An 18,594-nucleotide genomic window follows, 5' to 3' on the forward strand; every position below is an offset into this window, starting at 1 on the left:
TCTTATATTTATATTTTTGTTGGTCATCAATGGTGGTTTTATTCTGTTTAGGTGAGGAGTCATGAAAATTGTTGTAATTTCAACATCTATTCATTGGTGAATGTATATTTTCTTTTTGTGAGAGAAACACTTGTGATTTGAAGGTAATTTTTAAAAAGCTTTATAACTCTGTATTTCTTTTAGGTGTAATTGTTTATTTTTAATTGTCCAAAATAGATAACATAAAATTTAGAATCTTAAATATTTTTAAGTTATACAGTTCTGTTATGTTGGGTATATTGACACTGTCATGCAGTATATCTCCACATGTTTTTATCTTGGGAAACTCGAACTCAACATACATGAAACTACTCATTTTCCTCATTGACCCTTTACAAACACCTCTCTATTTTGTTGCTGAGTGTAACTACTTTAGATGTCTCATATAAATGGATTTATACAATATCTGTCTTTTTATGGCTGGCTTATTTTACTTAGCATCATGCCATCAGATTTATCTTTATTGTCAATGTTAGAAGATTTCTTCCTTTTTTTTTTTGGATGGAGTCTCGCTCTGTTGCCAGGCTGGAGTACAGTGGTGCAATCTCGGCTCCCTGCAACCTCTGCCTCCCGGGTTCAAGCAATTCCCCTGTCTCAGCCTCCCGAGTAGCTGGGACTACAGGCATGTGCCACCATGCCCAGCTAATTTTTTTTTTTTTTTTTTTTGTATTTTAGTAGAGACGAGGTTTTACCATGTTGGCCAGGATGATATCGAGCTCATAACTTCGTGATCCGCCCACCTGAGCCTCCCACAATGCTGGGATTACAGGCGTGAGCCTACACACCTGACCCGATTTTCTCCTTTTTAAAAGCTGAGTATTATTCCATTATTTGTATATTATAAATTGTATTTTTCCATTCATGTGGTGAGAGAAGTTTAGGTTTCTTTCACCTATTGATTTTTGTGAATAATGCTACAATTAATATGGGTGTGCAAGTAACTATTTGACCATATACATGAAAGATAATATCTGTGCTACATTCTTTTTCATTGGTCTAATTGTCTGCCTTTATGCTAGTACTAAACTGCATTTATTACTGTAGTTTTGTCATGTGTTTTGAAATCAGGAAGTGTGATGCTTCCAACACCTTTCCTCATTTTAAAGATTATTTAGCTCTTCATGGTCTCTTGAGATTTTATTTGATTTGGGCATTGTTTTTTATTCCTGCAAAAAATGAAATTGGGAATTTGAAGGGGATCACATTGAATCTGAACATTACTTTGGGTGCTGTAAAGATGTTGTACAGTATTAATTCTTCCAGTCCTTGAACATGAGCATGCTTAAGACTGTGTTTAATTTCCATATATTTGTGGATTTTTTTCTATTACTAATTTTTAGTTTCATTCCATTTGGTCATAATAATAGTCTATAAGATTTCCATTTTTAAAAGTTTGCTAGGCCAGGCATGGTGGCTCACACCTGTAATCCCAGCACTTTGGGAGGCCGATGCAGGCAGATCACCTGAGGTCGGGAGTTCGAGACCAGCCTGACCAACATGGAGAAACCCCATCTCTACCAAAAATACAAAATTAGCCGGATGTGGTGGCACATGCCTGTAATCCCAGCTACTCCGGAGGCTGAGGCAGGAGAATCGCTTGAACCTAATAGACGGAGGTTATGGTGAGCCAAGATCGTGCCATTGCACTCCAGCCTGGGCAACAAGAGCGAAACTCAGTCTCAAAATTAAAAAAAAAAAGTTTGCTAAGAATTGCTTTGTGCCCTAACAAGTGATATATCCAAGAGAATGTGTTGTGAGCTATGGAGAAGATTGTGTATTCTGCTGTTGTGTGGAGTGTTTGCTATATGTCCGTTAGGTGTAATTTTTAGAGTGCTTTGAAGTCCTCTGTTCTTATATTTAATATTCTACCTTGCTTTATAACTTATTACTAAAAGTGGGATATTGAAATATCTTACTATTATTATATTGCTGTATATTTCTTCAATTTTGTTAATGTTTACTTTATATATTTGGGAACCTGATGATTATATATATGTTATCGTTTTCTAGTAAATTAATCTTTTTACTATTATTTAATGTCCTTCTTTGTCTCTTGTGAGAATTTTGACCAAAGTATATTTTATAACAGTGTTTGACCTAAAATGTATTTTGCCTTATGTAATTTTGACCTAGTTTCTTCTGATTTGGTTAACATTCTAATAGAATGACTTGTACCATCCTTCTTTTAGTCTATTGTCTTCTTCAGATTGAAAGTGAGTATCTTGTACAAAGAATGTAGTTGAATCTTGTTTTTATACCAGTTTATGTCTTTTGATTGGGAAGTTTATTCCATGAATATTTAATTTTCTGATAGAGAAGGGTTACCATTGCCATTTTATTGATTGTTTTGATTTTTGTTGCTGTTTTGTCCTTCTTTTTCTCCCTTTTTGTCTCATTTTTTCACGTTTCTTGGCTGCTTTTATGTCTTTTGAGAAATGACCATGTCCTTTGACCACTTTTTAATGAGATTATTTCTGTTTTTCTTGTAGATTTGAATTTCTTATAGATCGTGAACATTAGTCCCTTGTCAGATGCGTAGTCTACAAATACTTTCTCCCAGTAGGTTGTCTGTTACAGTCTATTGATAGTTTGTCATTTTTGATTGTGCTTATTTGGATCTTTTTTTTTTTCTTTGTTAACTTAGCTAGAGATCTAGTGATCTTGTTTATCTTTTAGAAAAACTTATTTTATTGATTATTTGAATGGTTTTCTTGGTTTCAATATTTTTTTGTTCTGCTCTGATTTGAATTATTTCTTTTCTTCTTCTAGCTTTGGATTTGCTTTGTTGTTTTTCTGATTTCTTTAGGCAAGGTATCAGGTTGTTAACTTGAGATCTTTCTATCTTCTTGGTATAAAAGTTTAGCACTATAAACCCTCCTAACACTGCTTTTGCCACATTCCAAGGTTTTGTTACATTTTGTCACTTTTTTTTTTTTTTTTTTTTTTGAGACGGAGTCTCACTCTGTCACCCAGGCTGGAGTGTAGTGGCGCTATTTCCCACTCACTGCAACCTCTGCCTCCTGGGTTCAAGTGATTCTCCTGCCTCACTCTCCCAGGTAGCTGGGATTACAGGCACCTGCTACCACGCCCAGCTAATTTCTTGTATTTTTAGTAGAGATGGGGTTTCACTATGTTGGCCAGGCTGGTCTTGAACCCCTGATCTCGTGATCTGCCCACCTCGGCCTCCCAAAGTGCTGGGATTACAGGTGTGAGCCACCGCACCCAGCCTCGTCACCATTTTTACTTGTTTCAAGTAAGTTTCTGATTTCTGCCTTAATTTCATTGTTTCCCCAAAAGTCATTCCAGAACAAGTTGTTTTGTTTTCTGTATTTGTGTAGTTTTGAGGGTTCCTCTTGCTATTGAGTTTTGAGTTTATTTCACTCTGTTTCAAGAAGATGATTTCAATTTTTCTGGATTTTTGAAATTTGTTTTATGACTGAGCATGTGGTCAGTCTTAAAGTATGTTCTGTGCACAGATGAGAATGTATGTATGTGTTCATTAGATGAATTATTCTGTAGATGTCTATGAGGTCCAGTTGGTCAAGTGCTGAGTTTAAGTCCAGAATTTCTTTGTTAGTTTTCTGCCTTGATGATCTGTAATGCTATCTGTAAGGTGTTGTCTTCCACTATGGCTGGCTAAGTCTTTTTTTTAGGTCCAGTAATAATTGCTTTATAAACCTGGGTGTGCCAATGTTGGGTGCATACATATTTAGGATAGTTAAATATTATTGATTTATCTATTTATTTATTGAATCCTTTATTAGTATGTAATGTGTTTGTCTTTTTTACTATTGTTGGTTTAAAATCTATTTTATTAATATAAGTATAGTGACCACTGCATTTTTTTGTTTGTTGGTTTTTTTCCCATTTGTGTGATAGATGTTACTTTTTCCCTTTACTTTCAGTTTATGGGTGTCATTATACGTGAGATGAGTTTTTTAAAGCCAGCAGAAGGTTAAGTCTTATTTTTTTTTAATCTGATTTGCCACTTTGTGTCATTTTCGTTTTAATTTTTAGAATTTTTTTATTTTTTTTTTGAGACAGAGTCTCACTCTGTCACCCAGGGTGGAGTGCAGGCATGATCTCAGCTTCCTGAAACCTCTGCCTCCCGGTTTCAAGTGATTCCCTTGCCTCAGCCTCCTGAGTAGCTGGGATTACAGGCACGTGCCACCACTACGGGCTAATTTTTGTATTTTTAGTAGAGACGCGGTTTCACCATGTTGGCCAGGCTGGTCTCAAACTCCTGACCTCAGGTGATTCACCTGTGTCAGCCTCCCAAAGTGCTGGGATTACAGGCACAAGCCACCATGCCTGGCCACCACTTCGTGTCTTTTAAGTGGAGCATTTAGACTGCTGTGTTCAAGGTTAATATTGATATCTTAGTTTTTGTTCGCTTCATGTGCTCTGTAGTCTTGATTGTGCAGTTGCTTTGTAGGGTCTGTGGGCTATGTACGTATGTGTGTTTTTGTGATAGTAGGTATCATTCTTCCATTTCCATGTTTAGAACACTCTTAAGCAGCTTGTGATGCCAGTTGAGTGGTAGTTAATTCACTTAGTGATTGCTTGTGAATTCTTTGCTTATGAAACTTAGTTTGCTGGAACATAAAATTCCCGACTGGAATTTCTTTCTTTTTTTTAATCTTTTTGTTGTTGTTGTTGTTGTTGAAATGGAGTTTCACTCTGTGGCCCAGCCTGGAGTGCAGTGGTGCAATCTCAGCTCACAACAACCTCCACCTCTGGGGCTCAAGCAATTCTCATGCCTCAGCCTCCCCAGTAGCTGGGACTACGGGTGAGCGCTACCATACCCGGCTAATTTTTTATATTTAATAGAGGCAGGCAGCTAACTTTTTGTGTTTAATAGAGGCCGGCTTTCACCATGTTCCCCAGAGTGGTCTCGAACTCCTGAGCTCAGGTTATCTACCCACCTTGGCCTCCCAAAGTGCTGGGATTACAAGCATGAGCACTGCACCTGCCCTCTTTCTTTAAAAATGTTAAAAACAGACCCCCCAATATCTTCCAGATTGTAAGGTTTCTGTGAGGAAGTCCACTGTTTGATAGAATTCATTTTTTAGGTAATATGACCCTTTTCTCTGGTTGCCTTTTTTTTTTTTTATTTCATGTTGACCTTGGAAAGTCTGAATACTATGTGTATAGTATTCAGATACTATACTTATACTTAGGGATGGTTGTCTTGTATAGTATCTCAAAGGAGTTCCTTGAATTTCTTGTATCTTTATGTCAACCTGTCTAGCAAGATGGGAAAATATTTCGTAGATTATATCCTTAAGTATGTTTTCCAAGTTGGTTAGTTTTTTTTCCTTCTCTCTCAGGAATACTAATGAGTCATAAGTTTGACCCCTTTACATAATTCCGTATCTCTCAGAAGCTGTGTTTGTTTGTAGTGAATTCTTTTTTCTTTACTGTCTTCTGACTGGGTTGATATAAAGGAGCAGTCTCTGAGCTCTGAAATACTTTCGTCTGCTTCGTCTATTCTGTTTTTAAGGCTTTGCATTGTATTTTGAAAGTCCCGTAGTAAAATTTACAATTTTTAAAGTTGTGTTTGGCTGGGCGCGGTGGCTCAAGCCTGTAATCCCAGCACTTTGGGAGGCCGAGACGGGCGGATCACGAGGTCAGGAGTTCGAGACCATCCTGGCTAACACGGTGAAACCCCGTCTCTACTAAAAAATACAAAAAACTAGCCGGGCGAGGTGGCGGGCGCCTGTAGTCCCGGCTACTCGGGAGGCTGAGGCAGGAGAATGGCGTAAAAACCCGGGAGGCAGAGCTTGCAGTGAGCTGAGATCCGGCCACTGCACTCCAGCCTGGGTGACACAGCGAGACTCCGTCTCAAAAAAAAATAAATAAATAAAAAATAAAAAAAAATAAAGTTGTGTTTGGTTCTTTCAAAGGAACTAATGAGATCCTTTTGAGGTATGAAACACTCTGGCGTTCTATATTGCCAGAGTTCTTTTGCTGTCTCATCTGAGGGAGCTGGTGCTTCTTTTGCTTTTGAATTTTCTGTGATTTGGATAGGGCTTGAAAATGTTTTTTAATTCTCTGTTTTCCTTGAGGTTTTGGCTGTGGTGTATGTTGTGTGTAATCAGCTGGTGTCATTTAAGGTTGTTTTCAGAGGCAGAGGCTCTGTCTAGGTCCCTGGGTTGTAGATAAGTTCCTGCAGTGGATTTCATAGAGTGCTTCATGTTGAAGCAATGGATTCTTGTTTGTGGTGGAATTCAGGTTTCAGTCCAAGTACATGGCGCTTAAGAGATTTCTGGGGAGGGAAGATCGTGTGTGAGAAATTATTTTCTCTGCAAATTTATTTTGGGGCCTTGGTGATATTCCCTTCAACTGCTGGCACTGCACCCATTTCCTTTGCTTCGAGGAGGGCTTTGGTGGTCTGTGCTCCCCCCTCCCTTAGGGACAGTTCACACTTTTAGGTCACCAGGAGACCCGTATTTATATCAGGGGTCCTGCCGTTCTCCTTTGTTTGCAAAAGTAAGGGTGGGTTTTGGAATGTTTCTGTGAGTCGTTTGGTGATGCAGCGGCTCGAGGATGGAAAATCACCAGGCAGGGCAATTGCACCATGGGTTTGTAACCAGTATTGCACCTGCAGCCCAGGATTTTTAGTCCAGCGGATGGCTATGGGGCCCACCCAGTCTGTGGTCCCTCAACTCAGCAGGTCTGTCTCCAGTGTCTTCCCTGGGAGCAGGCTGAATTGGCGAGGCTTGTTCCAAGCCATCTGCATTGAAATGGCTGAGCTCTTCCAGATGTTCTAGGCTGCTAGGCTTCCTGGGATATAAACCATGGCTGGTCATCTGGCCACACCCTTCCCAGTTTATTCATGTGAATGAAGGGGAAGCCAGCTCCCAAGCTGGCTCATGTTCCCATGTCACACTCTTCTCTGTGTGCTGACACTGTGGGCTTCTACCCCACTTACGCTCAGACCACATATATCAGCTGAATATTATTAGTCAGTGTGCGGAAGACCTGGGCAGCTGGCACTGGGCCCATGGATTTGTCCTCTGGCCCTTTGGGGTCAAGCACCATCTGTGATGTAAGTGGATGCTGTGCTGTGGGCACCCTTCTGCAGGACCAGCCAGATTCATGGTGCATGGATCAGATTCACCTCAGTCCCATGACAGCTACAATCCTGCTCCCTCTCAGCCTGGCAGACAGCAGGAGATGGATCCCCTCAGTGCAAGATGCAGAGCCTCGGAGGATGGGCACCTATGGTCAGCTACAGCTGCACAGCACAGTGAAAACTTCAGATTTCCACAAGAGTTTAAGCTGTGCCTCTGCCTATTCTCCAGGTGGCTCCCCCTGCCAGTTCACAGACGTATAGGGATCATATGAGATCCTATAATCAGGAGCTCAGGCTAGATTTAGCTGGGAAATGCCTTTCAAGGAGAAGGAACCAAAGTGAGAATCTCAGAGGTCCATGGCTAGACTGTGTTGCCATGGGGTTTCTTCACATATCCCTTCCTTAAGTCTGGTCTGGATCTAGGAGGCAGTCCTGGTGCCCAGTGACTTTGAGCAAGCTTTCCATCTTCCTCTTCAGCCACAGTGTCTGCATTTCTTCTGAATTAAGCTTTCTCTCAAAAGATCTGTTTAGAGTGTGATGTTTTACTCAACATTTTGTTTTCTCTCCTTGGAGTGAGTGTTTCCCAGCTGCATCTAGTAAGTCATTCTGTCCTTTTCTTAATTTTCTATGTTAGCTTTGTAAAGTATATGTATCTGACTGAAAATAACAAGTGGGATATTTTGTTAATTTTATATTCCAGCTGTGTCTTCTCATTGCACTGAAGACTTTTTGCCAGAACAGGGCATGAAAGATTCATTCCAAAAGGTGATACTGAGAAGATATGGAAGCTGTGGACTTGAGGATTTACACTTAAGGAAAGATGGGGAAAATGTGGGTGAGTGTAAGGATCAAAAAGAAATTTATAATGGACTTAACCAGTGTTTGTCAACTCTACCTAGCAAAATTTTCCCATATAATAAATGTGTGAAAGTCTTTAGTAAATCATCAAGTCTAAAGAGACAAAGCATAAGACATACTACAGAGAAACTTTTCAAATGTGTACAATGTGGCAAAGTCTTTAAATCTCACTCAGGCCTTTCTTATCATAAGATAATTCATACTGAAGAGAAACTCTACATATGTGAGGAATGTGGTAAAACCTTTAAATGGTTCTCATACCTTACTAAACATAAGAGGATTCACACTGGAGAGAAACCATACAAATGTGAAGAATGTGGCAAAGCTTTTAACTGGTGCTCGACCCTTACTAAACATAAGAGAATCCATACTGGTGAGAAACCCTACAAATGTGAAGAATGTGGAAAAGCCTTTCACTGGTGTTCGCCCTTTGTTAGACATAAGAAAATTCATACTGGAGAAAAACCCTATACATGTGAAGAATGTGGCAGAGCGTTTAACCGGCACTCACATCTCACCAAACATAAGACGATTCACACTGGAAAGAAACCCTACAAATGTAAAGAATGTGGGAAAGCCTTCAACCACTGCTCCCTACTTACTGTACATGAGAGAACCCACACGGGAGAGAAACCCTATAAATGTGAAGAATGTGGCAAAGCTTTTAACTCATCATCAATTCTTACTGAACATAAGGTAATTCATAGCAGAGAGAAACCCTACAAATGTGAAAAATGCGACAAAGTCTTTAAGAGGTTCTCATACCTTACTAAACACAAGAGAATTCACACTGGAGAGAAACCCTACAAATGTGAAGAATGTGGCAAAGCTTTTAACTGGTCCTCAATCCTTACTGAACATAAGAGAATTCATACTGGAGAGAAACCCTACAACTGTGAAGAATGTGGCAAAGCCTTTAATCGGTGCTCACACCTTACTAGACATAAGAAAATTCATACTGCCATCAAACATTATAAATGTGAAGAATGTGGCAAAGCTTTTAAACGATGCTCACATCTTAATGAACATAAGAGAGTTCAAAGAAGAGAGAAATCCTGCAAGTATAAAAAATGTGGGGAAGCTTTTACTCACTGCTCAAACCTTACTACGTAAGAATTTTTACTATCGAGAAATCCTACAAATATAAGGAATGTGGCAAAGTCCTTAAATCTTGCTCAAGCCATTGAAGTCACAAGATAATTCATACTGAAGAGAAACACTACAAATGTGAAGAATATGGGAACGTCTTCAACCACTGCTCACACTTTATTGCACATAAGAAAATTCATACTGAGAAAAATTCTGATTTTAAAGAATGTGGCAAAGTGTTTAATAACTGCTACGAGCTTACTCATGAGAGGTTTTATGCTAGATAAAAGCAATAAAAGTATAATGATACACATTACATTTATCTGTGGAAAGATGTTACCAAATAAAAGCCTTCGAGTGCACAAGGTGTAATGTTAGTGATACATTTGTACGTGGAAAGGCTTCAAAAATATAAGCCTTAGAGTAACATAAGAGTTTTTATCCTGAAGAAAAACATTACAAATACAAAGATTGGTGCAATACTTTTACTTATGTTACAGATTTTGTTGTACCTGGGAGAATTTATGCTGAAGGGTAACCCTCTAACAGTTGCTCAAATTTTATTCAATTTTAGAGAATTTATATTGGAAAGAAACCCTACAACTGTAATGAATATGAAAAAAATGTTTTAAAAGTACACCTTAGAAAACGCTAGAGAGTTTATATGAAAGCATTTAACAGATGCAATAAATATAAAAAATTAATCAAAAATCAAGTCTGAATGAATATCAGAAGATTCACAGTAGAAACCACTAAGATGCTAACACTTTCAATGTTATTCTAAATCAGGGTATTGATTACAAAGAATAATTCAAAGTTAACATAATTTAGTTAGGCTAAACAGGAATAAGAGACTAATATTTTAGAACTTAAAACTGTATTCAAAGTACACTGTTTTTTGCATTGAAAGAGTTTTAGATTTTTACAAAGGCAAATTTTGATGTAATTCAACTCTCAAATTACTTGATGCTGTGTCTTTATTCCTAGTGTCTGTGTAAAAGCATGTGGTCAATTTCTGCTGCTCGGAGCTTTGAGAGGTTCCATATTAGGATATCATTTATATGCTTTTCAACAGAAGATTGAGGACACTGAAATGTGAGGTGTGTGAAGAAAGTCTACACGGAGAAGCTTTTGTGGTTGACTTATAAAACTGTTGTAAGTGCTGCATGAGATAGATGTTCAGAGTAATAGTCTTGTGCATTATTCAAATTTTAGTAAATTGTTTTACCGATTGTACATTAATATAGTGGATTTTGTAATGCTTTTCTTAGACTGTGTGAACTTCATTTGTTTTAATAAAACAAAATTGTTTTAATGTGTTAAGACAGTTGTGCATTGAATTAGGTGTTATCCTGCCACCAACATTAGCCTATTTTACCTTACTCAAGTTTTTAGGTAACAGACAGTAACAACATACTGTTCAGTAATATGGTGGCATGGCGTCTCTAGTGATTCTTATCCTTAGTGACTTTAAACTTCAAATACGTTGGAGAATACTGTTTCCATAGGTTACATTTTTATTATTTTTCTTCGAACTATAGAGTCATTAAGATGGTTATTATGAAAATTACACAGGCATATAATCAAAAGCCATATATTTCTGAATCTTAAATGAGTATGTAGAAGATGTTATCTTACATTTTTCTTTGAACATGCAACCTCTATGGCCTTCCCAACACACATAGACTCTAAGTTTTCACTTACATGAAAGTTTAATATATAAACGTGTTACTCTAAAGATAAAATGTAAGAGAATTATGAAGCAAGTAATTATATTTGAATGTGGATGTGTACCTATTTTGAGAAGAAAGAAAATGTGTTAGAACAAATTGGTAATTTTTAAAGTGTTGATAAGTTACTACCAAACTAAAAACCTTAAAGAATTTCAAAGCAAATGTTTTTCCCATATGTATTGAATTCATTTTTCTAAAACCTTATGGTTCCTAGTTCAGAATATCCTTATGTAAGTCCAGGTTTTACTTACCTGATATTGATAGTAGACCTAATGCATCAAAATTTATAAAATATTCTTTATATAATCTGCTCCAGAATTATTGGAAATTGGAAATTAATGGTGCTTGCAAAACAATGTAAACATGTAATTCCATAGTAAGTGTATTGTAACATTTTATTTAGTACATTTTTTTTCAGTTGGAGAACTCTATGTCAATTTTTCCTTTGTTGTTCTTTTAATTTTTATAATTAACATCATTGAGTTTATTGATCTTATTGTGTTAATTTCTTTAGGTGAACACTAGGGAGATGCCATCAGTCATGGTAGTGTTTATTTCTTTTTTTACCAACTCCTATGTCTCTACATCAGACGTGGTGTTGTTTAGACATAAATGAAGTGAACAAACACAGAAAATGACTACATGTGTGAAAGCACTACCATGTGTTATACACACTCCATAATTAGTGTTCCAGTTGGAGTGAGTGGGTGGCTCCAGGAGATGAAAATTATTCAGATGAAAACATGGCATTGATTCTTCATGTCTGGAGAGGGCGTCTGTACCCAGGCTACACAACTGACTCTAAATTTAGAGGAATTGTGCTGCTTTCATTTTCTAATATCTTCAGGTTTCATTTATGTCCATCCCCAGTTATGTATGCATCAGAGTCTTTCACCGTTTTTTTTTTGGTTTGGTTTGGTTTGGTTTGGTTTGGTTTGGTTTGGTTTTGTGAGATGGAGTCTCACTCCGTCGCCCAGGCTGGAGTGCAGTGGCGCGATCTCAGCTCACTGCAAGCTCTGCCTCCTAGGTTCATGCCATTCTTCTGCCTCAGCCTCACAAGTAGCTGGGACTACAGGTGACCACCACCACCATGACTGGCTAATTTTTTGTATTTTTAGTAGACACGGGGTTTCACTGTGTTAGCCAGTATGGTCTCGATCTGACCTCATGATCTGCCCGCATTGGCCTCCCAAAGTGCTGGGATTGCAGGCGTGAGCCACTGCGCTCGCCCTCCCTTCACCTTTTTACCTGAGTCACGGTTGCAGCTTTCTCACTGTTCTCCCCACCCCATGTTATTTTACACACTACTTTGTAAGCTCTCATGAGAAGTTTGGAGTGCTTATTGTGGTAAAAAAACAAAAACAAAAACAAAAAAAAACCTTTCAAACTTAAAATTTGTAGTCATTTACAGGTTGTAAATGCAGTCTTTGGTTTTGAATTTTTTGATATTTTTTGAGACAGAGTTTTGCTTTTGTTGCCCAGGCTGGAGTGCAGTGGCACAACCTTGGCTCACTGCAACCTCCATCTCCCAGGTTCAAACGATTATACTGCCTCAGCTTCCCAAGTAGCTGGGATTACAGGTGCCCAACACCACACCTGACTAATTTTTTTTGTAGTTTTAGTAGAGACAGAGTTTCACCATGTTGGCAAGGCTGGTCTCCAACTCTTGACCTCAGGTCACACCAGGCCTAAATGCAGTCTTTGGATTACTTAACTGAAGTAAGTTGGATTCACTCTCTACAGGTCACTGGATTTAATCAGTCAGTTAGCATTGTTCACCTTTGTAAAAGAAAAATGTTACTCTATTCTATCACAGAGTGTGTACAATATACAATTAGGTATAACAGGTAAATCATTAATAGCATTGTGCCATATATTGTAAGCACCCTATAAAGAAACACATCAGAGGCCGGGCGCGGTGGCTCACACCTGTAATCCCAGCACTTTGGGAGGCCGAGGCGGGCGGATCACAAGGTCAGGAGATCGAGACCACGGTGAAACCCCGTCTCTACTAAAAATACAAAAAATTAGCCGGGCACGGTTGTGGGCGCCTGTAGTCCCAGCTCCTCGGGAGGCTGAGGCAGGAGAATGGCGTGAACCCGGGAGGCGGAGCTTGCAGTGAGCTGAGATCCGGCCACTGCACTCCAGCCTGGGCGACAGAGCGAGACTCCGTCTCAAAAAAAAAAAAAAAAAAAGAAATTTTGCTGTTCAGATCAGGCACATAGGAACATCTGCATAGATCTTCAGCCAGGAAGGAAACCAGAGGACAGCTTAAAGTCTTGGGATTCACATGTGAGTAGACAAACTTGGTCCCCATTTTGCCAGCCATGACCTGGGTGTGAACATGACAGACCCACAAGAGTTTCAACTTTTGACAACCTGGTTCTGTCCAGGAAGAATGCCCCCACCTCTTCATCCCCCTGCAAGACATGGCAATGGGGGACAATGTGGGGCTGTCTAGATGAAATGACAAGAGAGGACTGGCCTGGATGTGTTCTGGGTTGCCCTGTTATCTGCGGGTGCGCCTCATTAGAAATGAGGGCTGAGTGAACATCTGCATTTTCAGAGAAGGCTTTTAGTTTGAGCCTTTGTAAGGCTAAAACTCAGAAATGTAAGGATACCATGGAAGAGCATGTTACTCTCTTGAGCATCTCTCACCAAAGGAGCTGGATACAGAGTTGTCTCTAGAAGGTGGGGTCCTGGTTTTCTAAGTTCTGTTGGGTTCCATCACCAAGGAAGTATGTTAGTCTCTTCAAGGTTCCATCCACCGGCCCCTTCTTTCTATAAGACCTACCCAAAGGCCCCACTGATTACTCAGCCTCCTCTCCCATGTCAGGCCTCTATTTGTATGTAATTGTGAAATCACACCTCCCCCTTAATTTCCTGGGAAGACCTAAATGCAGCCTGGGCTTTAGAATAGAAGAGACAGCTGGGTCAGAACCTTGTTTATCTTACCATTTCTGTGACCCAGTAAAAGCCGTTGTCTATTTTGGGGCTTCCCCAGCCTCCTACCATGCACAGTGGGGATTATGCTAGCATCTACCTCCTAGGGAATTTTTCAAGTGTATATGAGACAAAACTTATAAAAATCATGGTGTAGGCTGGGTGCAGTGGCTCAAGCCTGTAATCCCAGCAATTGGGAGGCCTAGGTGGGTAGGTCACTTGAAGCCAGGAGTTCGAGACCAGTTGTCCAACATGGTGAAACCCCCTCTCTACTAAAAATACAATAACTGGGCATGTTGTTGTGTACTTGTAATTTCAGCTACTCAGGAAGCTGAGGAAGGAGAATCACTGGAGCCCAGGAGACAGAGGTTGCAGTGAGCCAAGATCATGCCATTGCACCCCAGCCTGGGCAACAGAGTGAACCTCCGTCTCAAAAATAAAAAAAAGAAAAGAAAAAGAAACATGCAATGACAATTTGGGCCCTGACATCACCAAGCTTATTCTTCACAGGCTTCAGTTGACCATATTGGTTCCAATCAACTTCAGCCCATTTTAAAAAATCTCTTAAGCAAAGGAAATTTCAGTGTTTCAACAAGTTGTTTCTTATTTGTCATTCGGATAACCCAACATTTTAGTTGTAGGTTTTGTTTTGTTTTGTTTTAACACTTTGGGGACAAAAATTCCGCTTCTGTCCAATGGAGTGCGAAATGATAGGGTATGATTTTTTGTTGCAGTTCAGGCTGCCATACCAAAGAACCATGGACTAGGAAGCTTATAAGGAACAGAACTTAATTTCTCACACTTGTAGGGGTTGGAAATGTGGGATCAAAGTGTCAGCATGGTTGAACTCTGGTGATGACTCTCCTGAACTGCAGACTGTGTACTTAGGATTTTATCATTTGGCAGAAGGAGGGAGATAGCCCTCTGGGGTATCTTTTTTAAAGCCAGTAATCCCAATCACGAGGACCCCACCTTCAGGACTTAATTATGCCCTGCCTCATAGTACCATTATTCTGAGGGTTAGAACTTTCACACAAATATAGGGGGAGAAATCGTAACTCTCAAGATTATATATAGATTTCTAAAAACTGTCATTTTCTTCCTACTTGCTCTGTCCTGTTTGCTCCCTCAGTCTCTCTTTTTTTGTGTTTCTGTTTAATTCTCTGTTTCTGTATTGTATTCCTCAAACTGACAGCAAATTCCAATGTAGAAGATGCTCTATGACAGACCCACATAAAAAGAACTGAGGGAGTGCTCATGCCAATAGATGGAAGAAACTTGGGCTTTCCGGCCACATGAAATCTTGCCAGTTTCCACATGAGTGAGTTTAAAGCTGATCCTTCCCTACTCCAGCTTCTGTTGAGAAGTCCAGTTTCTTATGAGGCCTAAGCCTCCTAACGACCTTGAGGAAGAGGCTCCTAACTAAACTGTGTCCAGTTTCTGGTCCCACAAATTGTGAGATAGTATTTGTTGTTGAAAGGTGCTAAGTTTCAGGGCAATGTTGTAAGAAAGAAGCAGATAACTAGTCTCATCTCCCAGGCCCCAAGATTCTCCATCCTTCTTCTCTCTCAGGCTCTCTGCAGCCACAGTGGTCCCTTTCTAACTTCTGCCCAACTCACGCCTGTGAGTCTCTTTACTAACAGTGGCTTCTCTTGACACATTCTTGTTGGGAGCAGATCGCCTAAAATCTGGCCATAAACTTGCCCCAAAACTGGCCATAAATAAAATATCTGCAGCACTGTAACATGTTCATAATAGCCCTAATGCCCAAGCTGGAAGGTTGTAGGTTTACAGGAATGAAGGCAAGGAATACCTGGCCCACCCAGGGTGGAAAACCACTTAAAGACATTTCTTAAGCCACAAACAATAGCATGAGTGATCTGTGTCTTAAGGGCATGTTACTAGCCCAACCTATCCCTTTAATTCGGCCCATCCCTTCATTTCCCATAAGGGAAACTTTTGGTTAATTTAATATCTATAGAAACAATGCTAATGACTAGTTTGCTGTTAATAAATATGTAGGTAAATCTCTGTTCGGGACTGTCAGCTCTGAAGGCTGTCAGACCCCTGATTTCCCACTTCACACCTCTATATTTCTATGTGTATGCCTTTAATTCCTCTAGCACCACTAAGTTAAGGTCTCCCTGACTGAGCTGGTCTCGGCAAGTGGCGCCAAATGTGGGGCTCGAATCCCGGTCCAAGGGTCGCTGGAGTGACGGTTGGAATGGAAAACTAGCTGGAGGACACCCAAGTACTCTTAAAAGTAATCCCCTTGGTGAGTAAGGAGAGGAGCTCGGAAGTGTCAAGGTAGCAATGGGACAAGTATAGGATCTGGTTCGTTTCACCTTGGAACTTTTTCACACTGATAATAAGGAGGAACAAGAGTATAGTGAAGTAACAGAAAAGGTTACAGATAATGTTTATTTGCCAGCTAAAGCCAAAGCGGCAAAGGAAGGAGAGGTTCATCCCTACCCTTCTGCACCCCCTCATTATTATTTTGAAGAAAATGACCCCCCAGATCTTTCCTTTCTGGAGGACACTAGGCAAAAAGTAGTTGCCCCAGTGACTGTTCAAGCAGCACCTCAAGCAATGGTTCTTAGTTCTATTCAGGTAGGACTTCAGCAAGCTAGATGAGAAGGTGATTTAGAGGCTTGGCAGTTCACTGTTAGAATACAACCCCCAGATCAACAGGGAAATATTACAGCTACATTTGAGCCTTTTCCTTTCAAATTACTCAAAGAATTTAAACAAGCTATTCATATAAAAAAGAATGTAAAAAAAACAGCAAGTCAGGCTGCCAGATAGAGGAAAAAAGAAATCTGTTGAGCCTGAAATATGTCCAAAATGTAAAAAAGGAAAACACTGGACAAGTCAGTGTCACTCTTAAATTTGATAAAGAAAGGAACCCGATTTCAGGAAACGCCATGAGGGGCCCATCCCAGGCCCCATTCTAAACTGGGGCATTTCCAGCTCAGGCCATTCCCTCACCCCTGTACAATGTCTGTCCCCCGCCACAGCCAGTAGTGCCACAGTAGATTTATGCTGCACAAAAGCTGTGAGCCTTCTGCCTGGGGCATCCCCACAAAAGGTCCCAACAGGAGTCTGTGGACCCTTGCCAGCAGGTGCAATAGGATTACTTTTAGGAAGGTCTAGTGTAAGTTTAAAAGGTGTACAAATACATACAGGAGTCATTGATTCAGATTATAATGAGGAAATTCAAATTGTCATATCTACTTCAGTTCACTGGAAAGCAGAGCCAGGAGAGCACATAGCACAGCTCCTGACTGTGCTATATGTAGGAATAGGAAAAAGTAAAATTAAATGAACAGGAGGATTTGGAAGCACAAATAAACAAGGCAAAGCAACTTATTAGGTAAATCAAATTACTGATATACATCCTGCCTGTGAAATAACTATTCAAGGAAAGAAAGTTAAAGGTTTGGTAGATAGAAGAGCAGACATTTCAATCATTTCTCTACAGCACTGGCGGTCCATGTGGCCAATTCAACCCACTCAATTTAACATAGTTAGAGTTGGTAAAGCCGCTGAAGTATATCAAAGTAGTTATATTTTGTATTGTGAGAGACCCGATGGACAACCTGGGACTATTCAGCCAATTATAACTTCTGTGCCTATAAATTTATGGGGAAGAGATTTAGTACAACGATGGGGAGCACAAGTTCTAATTCCAGAAGAATTATGTAGCCCTCAAAGTCAACATACAATGCATGAAATAGGGTATGTACCTGGTATGGGACTAAAAAAAAATTTGCAAGGTTTGAAAGAACCACTTCAAGCAGAAAAACAAAGTTCCTGCCAAAGATTAGGAAATAATTTTTGATGGCAGCTGTTGTTAAGCCTCCAGAACCTATACCTTTAAAATGGTTAACAGATAAGCCAATTTGGATAGAACAATGACTGCTAAATAAAGAGAAACTGGAGGCTTTAGAGAAATTAGTTGCTGAACAATTAGAAAATGGGCACATAGATCCAACATTTTCTCCTTGGAATTCTCCAGCTTTTGTAATTAAGAAAAAATCAGGTAAATGGAAAATATTAACTGACTCAAGAGCCATCAATTAAGTTATACAACCTATGGGAGCATCACAGCCAGGATTGCCTTCTCCTGCTACAATTCCAAAAAATTGGCCTCTAATAGTCATAGATTTAAAAGACTGTTTACTATCCCTTTAGCTGAGCAAGACTATGAACGGTTTGCATTTACAATTACTGCAGTAAACAACCTGCAGCCTGCTAAGCGTTTTCATTGGAAAGTGTTGCCACAAGGCATGTCAAAGAGCCCAACAATTTGCCAGATATATGTGGGGCAAGCAATTGAACCTACTAGTACAAAATTTTCACAGTGTTACATTATTCACTATATGGCTGATATACTTTGTGCTGCCCCCACTTGAGAAATATTACCCCAATGTTATGATCACTTGCAAAATTCTGTTTCTCGCACTGGTTTAATTATAGCTCCTGACAAAATTCAGACTACTACTCCTTACTCCTACTTGAGTACCTGAATAAATGACACTACCTTTGTGGCACAGAAAGTTGCCTTAGGTAAGGATCAACTAAAAACATTAAATGACTTTCAAAAATTACTAGGGGATATTAATTGGATACGACCTGCTCTAGGCATTCCTACCTATGCCATGAGTAATCTGTTTTCTATCCTTAGAGGAAATCCTAGTCTCGCTAGCCCTCAGCAATTAACGAAAGAGGCTGAGGCAGAGTTACAACTGATTGAGAAGCAGGTCCATAAAGCTCAGATAAATAGAATAGATCCAGAGAAGACAAGATTTGTTAATTTTGTCAACTCAGCATTCACCTACTGGTGTTATTGTC

General features: G+C 39.6%; 2 protein-coding genes across 4 annotated transcripts in view; one reads left to right on the plus strand and one right to left on the minus strand.

Annotated features, from left to right (window-relative positions):
• Nucleotides 1–9,518, plus strand: part of ZNF682 (zinc finger protein 682) — a 33,923-nt gene extending 24,405 nt beyond the window's left edge. For 2 of the 3 annotated variants that reach the window (XM_050769640.1, XM_050769639.1), the window contains exon 4: nucleotides 7,818–9,518. In XM_050769640.1, coding sequence (XP_050625597.1) covers nucleotides 7,818–9,088 — 1,271 coding nt within the window. In that variant the 3' untranslated portion in view covers nucleotides 9,089–9,518. Of the gene's footprint in view, nucleotides 1–714 lie in introns of all 3 variants that reach the window. The other variant, XM_050769641.1, reaches the window with a different exon arrangement.
• LOC126942272 (zinc finger protein 486-like) overlaps nucleotides 1–18,594 on the minus strand; it is a 268,583-nt gene that overhangs the window by 95,819 nt on the left and 154,170 nt on the right. The window lies entirely within an intron of this gene.

Source organism: Macaca thibetana, chromosome 19 (genome assembly GCF_024542745.1).
Source record: "Macaca thibetana thibetana isolate TM-01 chromosome 19, ASM2454274v1, whole genome shotgun sequence".
Classification (NCBI taxonomy): Eukaryota; Metazoa; Chordata; class Mammalia; order Primates; family Cercopithecidae; genus Macaca; species Macaca thibetana.